Source organism: Lithobates pipiens, unplaced genomic scaffold, assembly GCF_037356315.1.
Source record: "Lithobates pipiens isolate NorthernLeopardFrog02 unplaced genomic scaffold, aLitPip1_a1.2 Scaffold_35, whole genome shotgun sequence".
NCBI classification, from domain to species: domain Eukaryota; kingdom Metazoa; phylum Chordata; class Amphibia; order Anura; family Ranidae; genus Lithobates; species Lithobates pipiens.
In genome coordinates, this window is record NW_027507811.1 from 14,576,647 (window position 1) to 14,593,724 (window position 17,078).

The following is a 17,078-nucleotide window of genomic DNA, read 5'->3' on the forward strand; positions in this document are numbered from 1 at the left end:
TGCAAATTTGAAAATTCGTAAATTTGAAAATTCGTAAATTTGAAAATTTGAAAATTCGTAAATTTGAAAATCCGAATTTTCGCATTTACGAATTTCTGAAAAAAGCAAAAACACGAAAATGAACACATTTTTTTCTCAATGCACATGTCTACACCCCACAATGAGCCAGAACAGCCCTAATGGAAGACATCGTCATGATGTCTACAAACATTCCTGGCGCCCTTTCACAGCGAGCCCGCCAAATCTACACACTTCTGGTTGAGTGCGTTGTCACTGCTTCCGTAGGAACCAAGACCTAAGCTCTATAAGCCTATTGGCTAGCTGGAATGACCCAACCAGCGATGGTAGGAAAAGTTCTTGTTGAATGATTTATTGAGTAGAAAAAAAAAAGGGGGGGGTAATACAAACATAGGTCCATACCTGGACTAGAGACAAATGGATATAACAGTGGTAGATATGCAATAGCACAATAAGAAAAACAAAACAAAACAAAACCGAGAGAGCGAAGATGAATCTTAAAACATAGGTTGGAATGTGTGTAAGGTGCACAGATAAAACAGAGGTATAGGCGTAAAACGCGTGGTCCATACTTGAGCGTTTGTAGGGAACAGGACAAGATGTAGCAGGTTGTAATAGGTGGGGGGGTCTTCAGGCTGTAAGGCAATAGAGGAGCTCGTGCTCGTGGTATTTGAAGCTTCGGAGTAAAGAAGGTGCAATAGAAAAAGAACAAAAAACAAAACAAATAAGAACACTAAAGAAAGAAAGAAAGGGGGGGGGGGAATGGGTTTAACCCGCTAACTTAGAGATAGAGCAATTTTATTTGTAAACAGAAGATCAGTGAGGGGGGGTGCAGGCATTGGCCATCTCTCGACTAGGCGACGTGAGCGTCTATTGTGGTAAACAGCTAGCAGAAGAAAGAAGAAGGAATCAGGCAGAGAAGGAAAAGAAACTGAGAGAGAGAAGAGTAGAGGAGGATGGAGAAGGTCAAGAAAGGTGGAGAGGAAAAAAGGGTAAAAAAGGAGTGGGGAGAGGGAGAGCCTCAGGAACTACCAGCTTGAGACCTAAGATAGGTAATATATTGTAACGTATTGGGACACCTGCCTTTACACGCACATGAACTTTAATTGCATCCCAGTCTTAGTCCGTAGGGTTCAATATTGAGTTGGCCAACCCTTTGCAGCGATAAGAGCTTCAAGTCTTCTGGGAAGGATGTCCACAAGGTTTAAGAGTGTGACTATGGGAATGTATGACCATTCTTCCAGAAGCGCAGTTGGTGAGGTCAGGCATTGATGTTGGATGGGAAAGCCTGGCTCGCAGTCTCCGCTACAATTCATCCCAAAGGTGTTCTATTGGGTTGAGGTCAGGATTCTGTCAAGGCCAGTCAAGTTCCTCCACCCCAAAACTTGCTCATGCATGTCTTTATGGACCTTGCTTTGTGCACTGGTGGGCAGTCATGTTAGAACAGGAAGGGGCCATCCCCAAACTGTTCCCACAAAGTTGGGAGCATAAAATTGTCCAAAATGTCTTGGTATGCTGATGCCTTAAGAGTTCCCTTCACTGGAACTAAGGGGCCAAGCCCAACCCCTGAAGAACAACCCCACACCATAACCAGTCCTCCACCAAATTCATCCCAAAGGTGTTCTATCAGGTTGAGGTCAGGACTTTGTGCAGGCCAGTCAAGTTCCTCCACCCCAAACTCGCTCATCCATGTCTTTATGGATCTTGCTTTGTTCACTGGTCCATGGATGAGCGAGTTTGGGGCGGAGGAACTTGACCGGCAAACACAAAGTCCTGACCTCAACCTGATAGAACACCTTTGGGATGATTTTGGTGGAGGGGGGATTATGGTGTGGGGTTGATTTGTCAGGGGTTGGGCTTGGCCCCTTAGTTCCCGTGAAGGGAACTTTTAAGGCGTCAGCACACCAAGACATTTTGGACAATTTCTTGCTCAATCTTCTCCCTCAACTTTGTGGGAATGGTCTGAGGTTGTTCCACTCCTGTTCCAACATGACTGCGCAACCAGTGCACAAAGCAAGGTCCATAAAGACATGAACAAGCAAGTTTGGGGTGGAGGAACTTCACTGGCTTGTACAGAGTCCTGACCTCAACCCAAGGGAACACATATAGATGGAAATAAGCTCATGTTGCGTGTAAAGGCAAGCGTCACAATACTTTTGGCAATATAGTGTATCTCCATTTAGACTTGAAGGAGTTGCCAGTCATGGGAGCAATAGAGGCTCATCAAAGTTAGGTGGCAGGTAGTTGGTCACTAAAGGTGTGATGGTAGGAAAACTTCAAACAAAATGGTCCTATGAGCTAGGAGGACAAAAAAAGAAGCTCGGCCTCAATATTTGTAGGACTGGGGTTCTATGGGGTAGGAACGAGGGTGGAACTACCCAAACGTATGCTGCCATGGAGTCTGTCAGGACATAAGGGTTGCTCGTTTACGTCTCTTGCCTGGATGGACCTTCTAAATGAAACATTTTCCACATTTGGAACATGAAGAAAATACATTGACCGGTATACATTCCATGAATTGCTGGGAAACCTTTCCGAAACACTGAATATGAATAAAAATTCTCACTTGTGTGACTTATCTAACAAGTTTTAATTTGCCAAGGAAACCTTTCCTGCACTCTGATCTTGAAGAAGGAAGCTCACCCATGTTAATTGTTGGTCTCCAAAAGAGGTCTTCTTTATGAATAAAGCATTTCCCGCACTTTTAACATGAAAGGGGATGTTCGTCATTGTGACTTGTGTCGTGTTTAAGAAGAGCATGTTTTTCACTAAAGGTTTTCCCGCACACTGAACACGAATAAGGTCGCACCCCTGTGTGTGTCCTTTGATGTCTAGCAAGTGTAGTACTTAGAATGAAAGATTTCCCACACACTGAACAAAAATAAGGGCGCTCACCCGTGTGACTTCTTTGGTGGTTAACAAGGTCTCCCTTCGCAGTGAAGGAATACCCGCACTCTGAACATGAAAAAGGACGCTCACCCGTGTGAATTCTCTGGTGCCTGAGTAGGTTCTTTTTTTCACCAAAACATCTCCCGCACTCTGAGCATACATACGGACGCTCTCCTGTGTGGACTCTCTGGTGTCGAAGAAGGTTTTCTTTTAGGCTAAAACTTCTCCCACACTCTGAGCACGAGAACGGACGCTCACCTGTATGAGTTAAATTGTGTCTTAGAAGAAATCTTTCCTGATTGAACACTTTCCCGCACTCTGAGCATGAGAAAGAACGTTTAGAACTTTTACCCCTGTGAATTCTCTTGTGCATAAAAAGTTCTCCAAGTTCAGTGAAGGAATTCCCGCACACTGTACATGAAAATAAACTCTCCCCGGTGTGGCCTAAAGAAGATTCCTGGGGGTTGGATAGATTTATAGATCCATCCGTACTCTGAGGTTTTAGATGGATTTCTGGAGTCACAGAATGTGAAGATTCCTTCGGATTAGAGGGGTCCATTGATTGCTTCAGATGGTCAGATCTGTGATGTATATTATAAATAACGGAATGGACTACTGAAGAACATTGTGTGAGGACAATATCTTCTACATTATAAGATGGAGATAAAATAAAAAGTCCCTCAGAGGTTTTAGAGTTCCGAACATCGTGTCCATCTGTAGAAAGAAATGTTAAATATATATTACAGGTATTCTTCATATCATGTATGGTGTACAGTATCTCCTCCTCATTTGTTGGGAACATGACATTATATTGAGGAATGGAGATGGACCTTTCATATGCTGTACAGTATCTCCTCCTCATTTGTTGGGAACATGACGTTATATTGAGGAATGGAGATGGATCTTTCATATGATGTACAGTATCTCCTCCTCATTTGTTGGGAACATGACGTTATATTGAGGAATGGAGATGGACCTTTCATATGATGTACAGTATCTCCTCCTCATTTGTTGGGAACATGACGTTATATTGAGGAATGGAGATGGACCTTTCATATGATGTACAGTATCTCCTCATCATTTGTTGGGAACATGACGTTATATTGAGGAATGGAGATGGACCTTTCATATGATGTACAGTATCTCCTCCTCATTTGTTGGGAACATGACGTTATATTGAGGAATGGAGATGGACCTTTCATATGATGTACAGTATCTCCTCATCATTTGTTGGGAACATGACGTTATATTGAGGAATGGAGAAGGACCTTTCATATGGTGTACAGTATCTCCTCCTCATTTGTTGGGAACATGACATTATATTGAGGAATGGAGATGGACCTTTCATATGGTGTACAGTATTTCCTCCTCATTTGTTGGGAACGTGACGTTATATTGAGGAATGGAGATGGACCTTTCATATGGTGTACAGTATCTCCTCCTCATTTGTTGGGAACATGACGTTATATTGAGGAATGAAGATGGACCTTTCATATGGTGTACAGTATCTCCTCCTCATTTGTTGGGAACATGACGTTATATTGAGGAATGGAGATGGACCTTTCATATGGTGTACAGTATCTCCTCCTCATTTGTTGGGAACATGACGTTATATTGAGGAATGAAGATGGACCTTTCATATGGTGTACAGTATCTCCTCCTCATTTGTTGGGAACATGACGTTATATTGAGGAATGGAGATGGACCTTTCATATGGTGTACAGTATTTCCTCCTCATTTGTTGGGAACGTGACATTATATTGAGGAATGGAGATGGACCTTTCATATGGTGTACAGTACCTCCTCCTCATTTGTTGGGAACATGACGTTATATTGAGGAATGGAGATGGACCTTTCATATGGTGTACAGTATTTCCTCCTCATTTGTTGGGAACGTGACATTATATTGAGGAATGGAGATGGACCTTTCATATGGTGTACAGTATCTCCTCATTTGTTGGGAACATGACGTTATATTGAGGAATGAAGATGGACCTTTCATATGGTGTACAGTATCTCCTCCTCATTTGTTGGGAACATGACGTTATATTGAGGAATGGAGATGGACCTTTCATATGGTGTACAGTATCTCCTCCTCATTTGTTGGGAACGTGACATTATATTGAGGAATGGAGATGGACCTTTCATATGGTGTACAGTACCTCCTCCTCATTTGTTGGGAACATGACGTTATATTGAGGAATGGAGATGGACCTTTCATATGGTGTACAGTATCTCCTCCTCATTTGTTGGTAAATGACGTTATATTGAGGAATGGAGATGGACCCCCCCCCCCCCCCCCCGCCTGCTGCTATCAATCTATCCAATGAGGACCTGAGACAGCAGCTGGAGCTGCTGTGCTCGTTCCCGTCACTGGAAAGACCGGGTCCAGGTAAGTAAAACAGGGGCTCTGGGGGGTGGCACTACAGAGAAGGTTTTTCCCCTTAACCTCCTTAGCGGTAATCCCGAGTCTGGCTCGGGTTGGAATTTTAATTACAATAGCGGTAACCCCGAGCCAGACTCGGGCTTGCACCGCTCGATGCAGGGGAGGACACAGGTAACGTTACTTACCTTGTCCCCTGGATCCAGCGATGTCCGCCGCGCTGTGTGATCGAGCCGTCCTGCGCTCGATTCACAGTGCCGAATGCCGCCGAGCTCCGTTCCCTGCGACGTTACGACGCACGGGAGCGGAGAACGGCGGCAAATTCAAAAATGTAAAAAGACACAAAACACACACAGCACTGTAATCTTACAGATTACAGTGCTGTAGTAAAAAATACACACCCCCTTTGTCCCTAGTGGTTTGTGCAATGCCCTGCATGCACTTTTATATTATAAATACTGTTTTTTACTGCTTGGAATTTGGAGATTGTCCATAGCAACCAAAACATGTCCCTTTTTCATTTTTTTTTGGATTTGATTACATTATTGAATAATTTTTATTATTCTTTATTATATTATAAACTTTATCATACCCGGGATGTCCACTAGACTCTGGTTTGAAGAGATTTCAGAGCGTTATTCCTAAGAATTACAGGACTACAAAATAAAAGCCAGATTTCCATGCAAAATAATTGTACCGCTTTCAGCACCTTATTCCAGACTGAATCATACCGCCAGGGAGGTTAATGCCTTGTGGGTTTACAACCCGTTTAATGACTGTGAGGCGTGCCATCATCTGATGGCTCATTTGTCAATGTACAGAGCAGATCCGAGCATCTCTATGCCCGGTGATCGATATGATGACCAATGTGCTGTTTACATTGAAAAGCCCGCCCCTTCCTCAGAGGGAGGAGAGTCATTCATTCATTGGTTTCAGGTCATCAGAAACAGATATTCGAGTTTGTGGGACTTTCTTTAACACTTTCACCACTCCCTACGTTCCTGTATATCGCCCCAAAAATGTTTGCAAAAATAAGATCATGTGACAGTCAGGAAGGGGTTAATGTGAGATCTTCTTGGGTCAAAAGACCTCAGATTTCACATTTACACTTTAAAGCAATAATAAAAAAAAAATAACAATAATAAAATTGTCCTTTAAAGGCTGTTGGGCAGAAGTGGCGTTTGACATCGCTCCCATCATCCAATGGTATGGAGTCGAGTGGGGGGCCATCATTCCCCTCACTCGACTTCCTACCTATCAGGGGATAGGATCGTATCGGATCATTTCCACTGCTACCGACGGATACGGTAAACGGGGGAGATGACTGAGGCGAAGAGCGAGGGGGGTGGACACCTCTCCCGCTACCTATAAAAATGATCTTGGGGCGAATCCGCCACGGAGACCACTTTTATATCAAAACGGTGCGCCCGCCATTGAAGAAAATACCAGGGTTATGGCAGCTGTCTGCTGCCATAACAATGGTATGTAACGCCAAAATACCGACGTATATTGGCGGCGGGCGGTCCGGAAGTGGTTAATGTACGGAATGCACCATTACCAAGCTCCATACTTTTACTCCCTCAATGCCAGCATGTTTCTTCATTTCCCACCCCAAAAAATTTTGCATAATAAGATCACATTGAGGTGTTTACTATCCAAAAAGGGGTCATTTGGGTTTCTTTTTGTATTTTTCTGGCATTTTTATATGACATATTTTATATGACATATTTTACAACGTATGATAAAAAGTAAAGGAAACAAGCTACTTTCAAAATTTGTGGTCCTTTTACCTTCATAAAAGTAAATAAAAAGTAAGAACTCAGTGGCTATCAAATACCACCCAACAAGGCTTTATCTGTCTCAAAAAAAGTGATAAAAAAATTAAGTCGGGCACAGTGTTGCTGGACGTGAGTGATTGTCTGTCAAACTATTACGATGCTGAGCTGACAACTGTTGGACAATGGTCTGATAATAAAGGGGTATTAGGATGACTAGTTACCTGTGCCGGTTTCTAAAGAAGACTCATCCTCTATGGGTGACTCCATCACCCCAACCTCCCCTGTAGGCTGAGGATTAGAACTGGAATATGTCTCCTCTTCCTCTGTAACCTCAACTTTCACGTCTGCAAGTTCTTCACCCTAAATAAACAAAATGTTTGAAAATAATATCCTTAAATATCGGCACCAATAACAAAAAGAAGACATAGAAGATCGTATTTAAAGTAGTTTGAAGTCTCGTTCCTTTATATTTCACCTACCTGATGATGGTGGGGGATGGTGTGATCTTCCTGTGTGGAATACAGAGGACGGGGACATCTCTCTGGTGGGTTCCCATTACTGGATCCATCTGTAGGGAACACACACACTGACTGAATACATTGTTTCTATGTGTTTATCAGATGATGGGGGATCTAGGTGGAGCCTCCGTACTGCTCTCTCCTTTACAATAAAGTCTCCTCTTACCCGGTGATGTGAGGGGCGGCTGATTGTCCATCATGACATGAAAAGCTTCCTTGACTTCATCTGGCACTATAATGGGACCCTCTTCCATTGACTGGTCGCTTCTCTTATATTTCTCTTCTTCTGCTTTAACCTCAACTTTTATATCTATCAGATCGTCACCCTAAACCAAGGAAATGTTTGGCAAATATAAGGTTTAAAGATACTAGACCACAAATAAAATATTTTGTAGGGTTCAAACTGTCTTGCGTTGTTGAGTCACGTTCATGTTCTAGATGCTCCAACCAACCTGATAACAGCGTGCGTAGTTGTGATCTTCCTGTGTGGAATCCCGGGAATACAGAGGACGGGGACATCTCTCTGGTGGGTTCCCATTACTGGATCCATCTGTAGGAAACACACACACTGACTGAATACATTGTTTCTATGTGTTTATCAGATGATGGGGGATCTAGGTGGAGCCTCCGTACTGCTCTCTCCTTTACAATAAAGTCTCCTCTTACCCGGTGATGTGAGGGGCGGCTGATTGTCCATCATGACGTCCTTGTAGAGATCCTTGTGTCCTTCTAAATACTCCCACTCCTCCATGGAGAAATAGACAGTGACATCCTGACACCTTATAGGAACCTGACACACACAATGATACAGTCACCATCCAGACACATCCCTTGTCTGTTACTGGATAATGTCCCAGAATTCCCAGAATCCTCCTCACCTCTCCTGTCAACAACTCAGTGATCCTCTTGGTGACGTCTAGAATTTTCCGCTTGTATTTTACCTCTGGTTTCCGGAAATAAGGTGGAGGTACATTGCTCGGGGATGTCCCATGTTGATAATTGTATGACAATCGCTCTACACAAGTCTTCTTTGCTATTTCATAATCCTTGAAAAGCAGACAGTAACAATTTACTTCTATGTACACCCTCAGAATCCATCAAACCTTTGGTCTCATTTCAGTTTTATTAATAGAGATAAGAGTGATGTCATGTGACCTCCTGGAATCCTCCTCACCTCTCCAGTTAGTAGGTAGATGATCTCGATGGTGAGGTCTAATATCTTTGTGATACAGTGATCCTGGTCCTCCTCCATCCTCATGATATCCATACAGGACACTTCTCTCTGTAGGTGATTAACAAACTGAGAATTATATGGACTGTACTGGTGGTGAATAATATCTGCACACAGTTCCTCCATTTCATGGACATCTCAAAAAGCTTGGGATATTACAGGCTTTAAGGAAATACTATATTTTGTAGAGAATTTTGCATTTGTGTGTTGCATTCATGGATTTGGATACATGGCTCTATATTTAGGATGTATCCAGTCTATAAACCAGAGGCTCTGGATGGAGAGTTGGACAGTTTACATCCTAAATATAGAACCATTTATGCAACTGTCCATCCAGAGCCTCTGGTTTATAGACCGGATACATCCTAAATATAGAACCATTTATCCAACTGTCCATCCAGAGCCTCTGGTTTATAGACTGGGTACATCCTAAATTTATAACCATTTATCTAACTGTCCATCTAGAGCCTCTGGTTTATAGACCGGATACATCCTAAATATAGAACCATTTATCCAACTGTCCATCCAGAGCCTCTGGTTTATAGACCAAATACATCCTAAATATAGAACCATTTATCCAACTGTCCATCTATAGCCTCTGGTTTATAGACCAGATACATCCTAAATTTATAACCATTTATCTAACTGTCCATGCAGAGCCTCTGGTTTATAGACCGGATACATCCTAAATATAGAACCATTTATCCAACTGTCCATCCAGAGCCTCTTGTTTATAGACCAGATACATCCTAAATATAGAACCATTTATCCAACTGTCCATCCAGAGCCTCTGGTTTATAGACCGGATACATCCTAAATATAGAACCATTTATCCAACTGTCCATCCAGAGCCTCTGGTTTATAGACTGGGTACATCCTAAATTTATAACCATTTATCTAACTGTCCATCTAGAGCCTCTGGTTTATAGACCGGATACATCCTAAATATAGAACCATTTATCCAACTGTCCATCCAGAGCCTCTGGTTTATAGACCGGATACATCCTAAATATAGAACCATTTATCCAACTGTCCATCCATAGCCTCTGGTTTATAGACCAGATACATCCTAAATTTATAACCATTTATCCAACTGTCCATCCAGAGCCTCTGGTTTATAGACTGGGTACATCCTAAATTTATAACCATTTATCTAACTGTCCATCCAGAGCCTCTTGTTTATAGACCAGATACATCCTAAATATAGAACCATTTATCCAACTGTCCATCCAGAGCCTCTGGTTTATAGACTGGGTACATCCTAAATATAGAGCCATTTATCCAACTGTCCATCCATAGCCTCTGGGTTATAGACCAGATACATCAAAAATCTATAACCATTTATCCAACTGTCCATTAGACATGCGATTAGTTTTTCGTACGAATCTCAAATTCGTACGAATTTCCCTAAATTCGTACGTTCGGGAGGATCCGAAATACGAAATGCCATGCGTCCGAATTTTGTACGAAATACGAACTTTTGTTTACGAATCCCCAGGAGGAAGTCAGCACAGCACAGGGATGGTGGGAGCCCCTCATCGAAATGAAAATTCGTATTTCGGATAGAAAATTCTTCAACGGAATTTCGTATTTCGGATAGAAACCAAACTTCCATCAGCATCGACTGTCATATTGAGGTATATTTTTGCCTTTAAATTCATCATAAAGAATGTTGGTACAAGTTAACAAACCTAACGACAATTCGTATTTCGTACTAATTGAAATTGAATTTCGGACACGAAATACGAAGTACGAATTAATTCTAATACGAACCGTAATGGAACGGAACGAAACAAATTTATTGACGGCGCCCATGTCTACTGTCCATCCAGAGCCTCTGGTTTATAGACTGGGTACATCCTAAATATCGGGACATTTATCAAACTGTCCATCCAAAGATTCTGGTTTATAGACCAGATACATCCAAAATCTAGAACCATTTATCCAACTGTCCATCCAGGGCCTCTGGTTTATAGACTGGGTACATCCTAAATATAGAGCCATTTATCCAACTGTCCATCCAGAGCCTCTGGTTTATAGATTGGATACATCCTAAATATAGAGCCATTTATCCAACTGTCCATCCAGAGCCTCTGGTTTATAGACCGGATACATCCTAAATATAGAGTCATTTATCCAACTGTCCATCCAGAGCCTCTGGTTTATAGACCGGATACATCCTAAATATAGTGCCATTTATCCAACTGTCCATCCAGAGCCTCTGGTTTATAGACTGAGTACATCCTAAATATAGTGCCATTTATCCCACTGTCCATCCAGAGCCTCTGGTTTATAGACCGAAAACATCCTAAATATAGAACCATTTATCCAACTGTCCATCCAGAGCCTCTGGTTTATAGACCGGATACATCCTAAATATAGAGCCATTTATCCAACTGTCCATCCAGAGCCTCTGGTTTATAGACCGGATACATCCTAAATATAGAGCCATTTATCCAACTGTCCATCCAGAGCCTCTGGTTTATAGACCGGATACATCCTAAATATAGAACCATTTATCCAACTCAAAATGCTAAATTGAGATGTATCTGATCTAATAACCAGTAGCTATTGATAGTTTATAAAACTTGAAATATATGTGTCTGTGTGCGTGTATCAGGATCTGCTGGAGATAAAAGACATCACAGTGACTATGGATGAAGAGGACGGACATGACGGGGGGATTACTGGGTGTAAATACAAAATAATATCTTATTACCTCCTCTGTTACCATTTCCACCAATGTCTCCTCTCTACTTCCTACTAACCTTTCACCCGGGAAGTCCTATTTATATGTGACATCACTTCCTGTTTGTATCTTACATCACTTCCTGTCTGTGCGTTCCACTGACAATGCATAGAATCACCTCCTTGTGGAGAATATTAAATCTGCAGCCTACATTGTTTTTCAATTCTTTGACTGCTGCCCCTTGGTTCATTCGTTATCTTTATTGATTATATAATACTCATCTTTAAACCAAAACCATAAAAATAAATAATATAAATAATTTTATTTTTTTATGTTTTATTTACAATGTTTTTGTTAAATGAAAGTGATTATTACAATGTCAATTTTTTTTTTTTCCCAATACAATATTTTATTTCCAACAAGTTCTTTTTGTTGGCTTCTCCCAATGTCAGCATTCTACAAGTCATCTATATATCTCAACCCCACAGGGTAGGCCCCCTTATTCCTTTCCATTCAGTCCCCTGCAGTGTAGACCTAGAATTCCATTTTGGCCAGTTTGACTGCATGAACCTCAGTCTTCGTACAGCTATATGTCAGTCAGTTAGAGATGGTATCATTAAAATGACAGCTTCCTGCCACCGGCCTGCTTGTTTCAAATTGTAAGCAAGCCGGCGTCCTGGGTGACGTCATTGACCACATATGACTAAGTGTAACCCACATGAACCCCAGTCTTCTACAGCTGGATGTCTTTCATTTACTGGTGGTATCATTACTGCCACCAAATGACAGCTTCCCGCCACCTTCCAGCTTGTATCAAGTTGTAAACAAGCCCGGTGGGCATCTTGGGTGACGTCAATGACCACATCGTGACCATATGTAACCAATGAAGTCAGCCAGCATCCCTGGCCGGTTTGTTGACATTTAGCAGCTGGCAAGGGAATAGTCATTTATGACAGGAGAGGTGGCAGAAAGGATCGTAGTGATGAGGGTAGTCATGTTCACGGGTGTGTCTCTCATCATGGTGAAGGTGACTTGTTGAAGTTCAAACCGAGCATCGGAATGGGGAAGAAAGAGGATTTAAGTGACTTTGAACGCGGCATGGTTGTTGGTGCCAGGAGGGCTGGTCTGCGTATTTCTGTGATTTCTCCTCTCTCGTGTTTACAGAGAATTGTCTGAAAAAGAGAAAATATCCAGTGAGCGCCAGTTGTGTGGAGGAAAATGAGGTTAGAGGAGAATGGGCAGACTGGTTCCAGATGATAGAAGACAACAGTAACTCAAATAACCACTCGTTACACCCAAGGTATGCAGAATACCCTCTCTGAATGCACAACGCATCGAACTTTGAAGCAGATGGACTACATCAGCAGAAGACCACACCGGGTGCCACTAATGCCGCGTACACACGTTCAAACAATCCGGTGGAAAAGTCCAGCGGACTCAAGTCCGCCGGACAATCCCCCCGTGTGTAGCCTCCGGCGGACTTTTTTTACCCAAAAGTACGGCGGACTTAGAAAGTAGTTTTTCACTCCAATCTTTCCGTCGGACTCGCATTTCGGCGGACAATCTGGCCGTGTGTGTGCCAGTCCACCGTACTTTTGAAATGAGTGGACTTTTCCCTCCCGGAGAAAAGTCCGAATGTCTCCAGGTAGGCGGGGCCCGCGAAGGATACGTCGCTGGCCCCACCACCTGGTATAGACTTAAAGGGGAACCCCAACGCCGAAAAAAATCGGCGTGGGGGTCCCCCCAAAGTCCACAACAGACCCTTGTCCGAGCACGCTACCCAGCCGGCCAGGAAAGGGGGGGACGAGCGAAGGAGGCGTCGCTGGCCCCGGCTACCTGGAGACGCGCTCAAAATGAGCGGACTTTCCTCCGCGTGTGTGGGTGAGTCCGTTCATTTCAAAAGTACGGCGGATAGTCCGGCGGACTTAGTACACCGTATTAGTCCGCTGAAAAAGTGCCGTGTGTGGGCAAGCAGCCCGTTCGGAAAGTCCACCGGACTAAGTCCGCCGGATAGTCGGCTACGTGTGTACGTGGCATTAGAGTTGCCACCTCATCCGTTTAAACCTGAACACCTTTGAATTACACAGGTTCTCAGGCTAATTAAATGCAGAGAAGGCACCAAGTGAGTTTAATTGGCACATTAACCAGCCACAGAACCTGTGTAATTATTATGTGTTCGGGTTTAAAGGGATGAGGTGGCAACCATAGTGTAAGAACAGGAAACTGAGGCTATAAATGGCACAGGCTCACCAAAATTAGCTAATAGTGGATTGGAAAAACATTGCCTGGTCTGATGAGTCTCGATTTTAGCTGCGACATTCAGATGGTAGGGCCAGAATAAACAACATGAAACCATGGATCCATCCGGCCTTGTATCAACAGTTCAGGCTGGTGGTGGTGGTGTAATGGTGTGGGGGATAATTTTTTTGGCACACTTTGGGCCCCTTATGCCACGTACACACGATCAAACAAGCGGGTGGAAAAGTCCGGCAAACTCAAGTCCGCCAAACAATCCCCCCGTGTGTAGCCTCCGGCATACTTTTTTGACCCGAAAGTACGGCGGACTTAGAATGTAGTTTTACACTCCAATCTTCCCGCCAGACTCGCATTTTGGTGGACAATCCGGCCGTGTGTATGCCAGTCCGCCGTACTTTTGAAATGAACGGACTTTTCCCGCCCGGAGAAAAGTCTGCTCATTTCGAGCGGGTCTCCAGGTCGGCGGGGCCCGCGAAGGAGACGTCGCTGGCCCCGCCGCCTGGTATGGACTTAAAGGGGAACCCCAACGCCGAAAAAAATCGGCGTGGAGGTCCCCCCAAAGTCCACAACAGACCCTTGTCCGAGCACGCTACCCGGCCGGCCAGGAAAGGAGGGGCGAGCGAGCGCCCCCCCCCCCCCTCCTGAGCCGTACCAGGCCACGTGCCCTCAACATGGGGGGTGCCTTGGGGAAGGGGGGGCCGCGCGGCCCCCCCATCCCAAAGCACCTTGTCCTCATGTTGATGAGGACAAGGGCCTCTTCCCGACAACCCTGGCCGTTGGTTGTCGGGGTCTGCGGGCGGGGGGCTTATCGGAATCCGGAAGCCCCCTTTAATAAGGGGGCCCCCGGATACCGGCCCCCCACCCTATGTGAATAAGTATGGGGTACAATGTACCCCTACCCATTCACCTGTAAAATAAAGTACAAAAAAAACACAACACACAAGATAAAATAATTTATTGCACAGCTCTGGGGGTCTTCCGTCTTCGGGGGTCTTCTCGCCGGACTCCTCCGCTATCTTCTTGTAGCTCTTTTACTAGCGGAGGAGCCCGGCATTCTTCTTCGTCGCCGCGGCCTCTTCTTCCGACTTCGGGGGTCTTGTCCCCCTCTTCGGTTCTTCTGCCGCCGCCTTCCGTTCTTATTCTTCTTCTCCTGGAGATGTTGACTCGACGTTCTCTCCAGCTGCAATGCCAGGGACGCGCTGCACTGCCACTTATATAGGGACAAGGGGCGGTGTCACATGGGTTGATGTCACATGGGTTGGTCACATGGGTTGATGTCACATGGCGACAGTCCCAGCATCCTCTGGGACTGTGACATCGTAAGGGGGCGGGGTCACCATGTGACACCAACCCATGTGACATCAACCCATGTGACACCGCCCCTTGTCCCTATATAAGTGGCAGCGCAGCGCGTCCCTGGCATTGCGGCCAGAGAGAACGTTGAGTCAACATCTCCAGGAGAAGAAGAAGAACGGAAGGCGGCGGCGGCGGCGACAGAAGACCAGGCCACCGCCTGTAAAAGAGCTATAAGAAGGCGCGGTGGCCCGGCAGAAGAACCGAAGAGGGGGACAAGACCCCCGAAGTCGGAAGAAGAGGCCGCGGCGACGAAGAAGAATGCCGGGCTCCTCCGCTAGTAAAAGAGCTACAAGAAGATAGCGGAGGAGTCCGGCGAGAAGACCCCCGAAGATGGAAGACCCCCGGAGCTGTGCAATAAATTATTTTATCTTGTGTGTTGTGTTTTTTTTTTGTACTTTATTTTACAGGTGAATGGGTAGGGGTACATTGTACCCCATACTCATTCACATAGGGTGGGGGCCGGTATCTGGGGGCCCCCTTATTGAAGGGGGCTCCCGGATTCCGATAAGCCCCCCGCCCGCAGACCCCGACAACCACGGCCAGGGTTGTCGGGAAGAGGCCCTTGTCCTCATCAACATGAGGACAAGGTGCTTTGGGGTGGGGGGGCCGCGAGCCCCCCCCCTCCCCAAGGCACCCGCTATGTTGAGGGCACGCGGCCTGGTACGGCTCAGGAGGGGGGGGGCGCTCGCTCACCCCTCCTTTCCTGGCCGGCTGGGTAGCGTGCTCGGACAAGGGTCCGTTGTGGACTTTGGGGGGCCCCAACGCAGATTTTTTTCGGCGTTGGGGTTCCCCTTTAAGTCCATACCAGGCGGCGGGGCCAGCGACGTATCCTTCGCGGGCCCCGCCGACCTGGAGACGCGCTCGAAATGAGCGGACTTTTCTCCGCGTGTGTGGGCGAGTCCGTTCATTTCAAAAGTAGGGTGGATAGTACGGCGGACTTAGTACGCCGTATTAATCCACTGAAAAAGTGCCGTGTGTGGGCAAGTAGCCCCTTCGGAAAGTCCGCCAGACTAAGTACGTCGGACAGACGGCTACGTGTGTACGCGGCTTTAGTACCAGTTGAGCATCGTTTAAATGCCACGGCCTACCCAGTATTGTTGCTGACCATGTCCATACCTTTTTTGACTGCAGTGTCTCCATCTTCTGATGGCTCCTTCCAGCAGGATAATGCACCAGGTCACAAAGCTCCAATCATCTCACCACTGGACAATGAGGTCCCTGTACTCCAATGGCCTCCACAGCCATCAGATCTCAATCCAATAGAGCACCTTTGGGATGTGGAGGAAAGGGAGATTCCCATTAGAAATGTGCAGCCGACAAATCTGTAGCAACTGCCTGATGCTATCATGTCACTATGGACCAAAATCTCTGAGGAATGTTTCCAACACCTTGTTGAATTTATGCCATGGAGAATGAAGACAAAAGGGGGTCCAACCCGGTACGAGCAAGGTGTACCTAATAAAGTGGCCAGTGAGTGTATATTCTTAATCTGTGTCTCACCTTTCAAGCACCAGACCCTACAGATCTATGAGCATTTGTATAGGCTTATGTTATTAATTTGATTTTATGTGTTTGCACCTTTGCACCCCTTTGAGGTGGGATCATATACTTAATAATTAGTTCATCTTTTAACTGATAGTGCTGCACTTATTAAGCGCAGGTTTTGTCTGTTATTTTTAATCCCTCCATTAATTGGCAAAATTACAGAGATACATAATAACGGGAGTGATCGCATGACATACTCGGTAAACCACTGATGGCGATGACTTCTGTATCTCCGAAGAAGATAATGACTGTGAAAAGGAGAAGAACCAAGATGGCAGCAATGGGGATATGACCATGAGTAGAACAACCAAGATGGCGGTGATGGGAATATGACCATGAGGAGAACAACCAAGATGGCGGCGATGGGAATATGACCACGAGGATGAGAACCAGGATGGCGGCGATGGGAACATGA

The 17,078-nt window shown here is 45.0% G+C and overlaps 1 protein-coding gene across 2 annotated transcripts; it reads right to left on the reverse strand.

Annotated features, from left to right (window-relative positions):
- Positions 1–354: 354 nt before the first annotated feature.
- LOC143955693 (uncharacterized) lies at positions 355–11,594 on the reverse strand. Of its 2 annotated transcripts, XM_077465804.1 has the most exons (9): positions 11,537–11,594; positions 8,761–8,868; positions 8,465–8,632; positions 8,253–8,376; positions 8,039–8,136; positions 7,753–7,912; positions 7,548–7,636; positions 7,290–7,428; positions 355–3,621 (listed from the first exon to the last, which is right to left on the reverse strand). In XM_077465804.1, the coding sequence occupies exons 1-9, from the start codon at positions 11,549–11,551 to the stop codon at positions 2,723–2,725; spliced, it is 1,800 nt and encodes a 599-aa protein (XP_077321930.1). In that variant the 5' UTR covers positions 11,552–11,594; the 3' UTR covers positions 355–2,722. The 2 variants fall into 2 exon arrangements, with proteins under 2 accessions (XP_077321930.1, XP_077321931.1); XM_077465805.1 differs by lacking the exons at positions 7,753–7,912; positions 8,039–8,136.
- Positions 11,595–17,078: the final 5,484 nt, after the last annotated feature.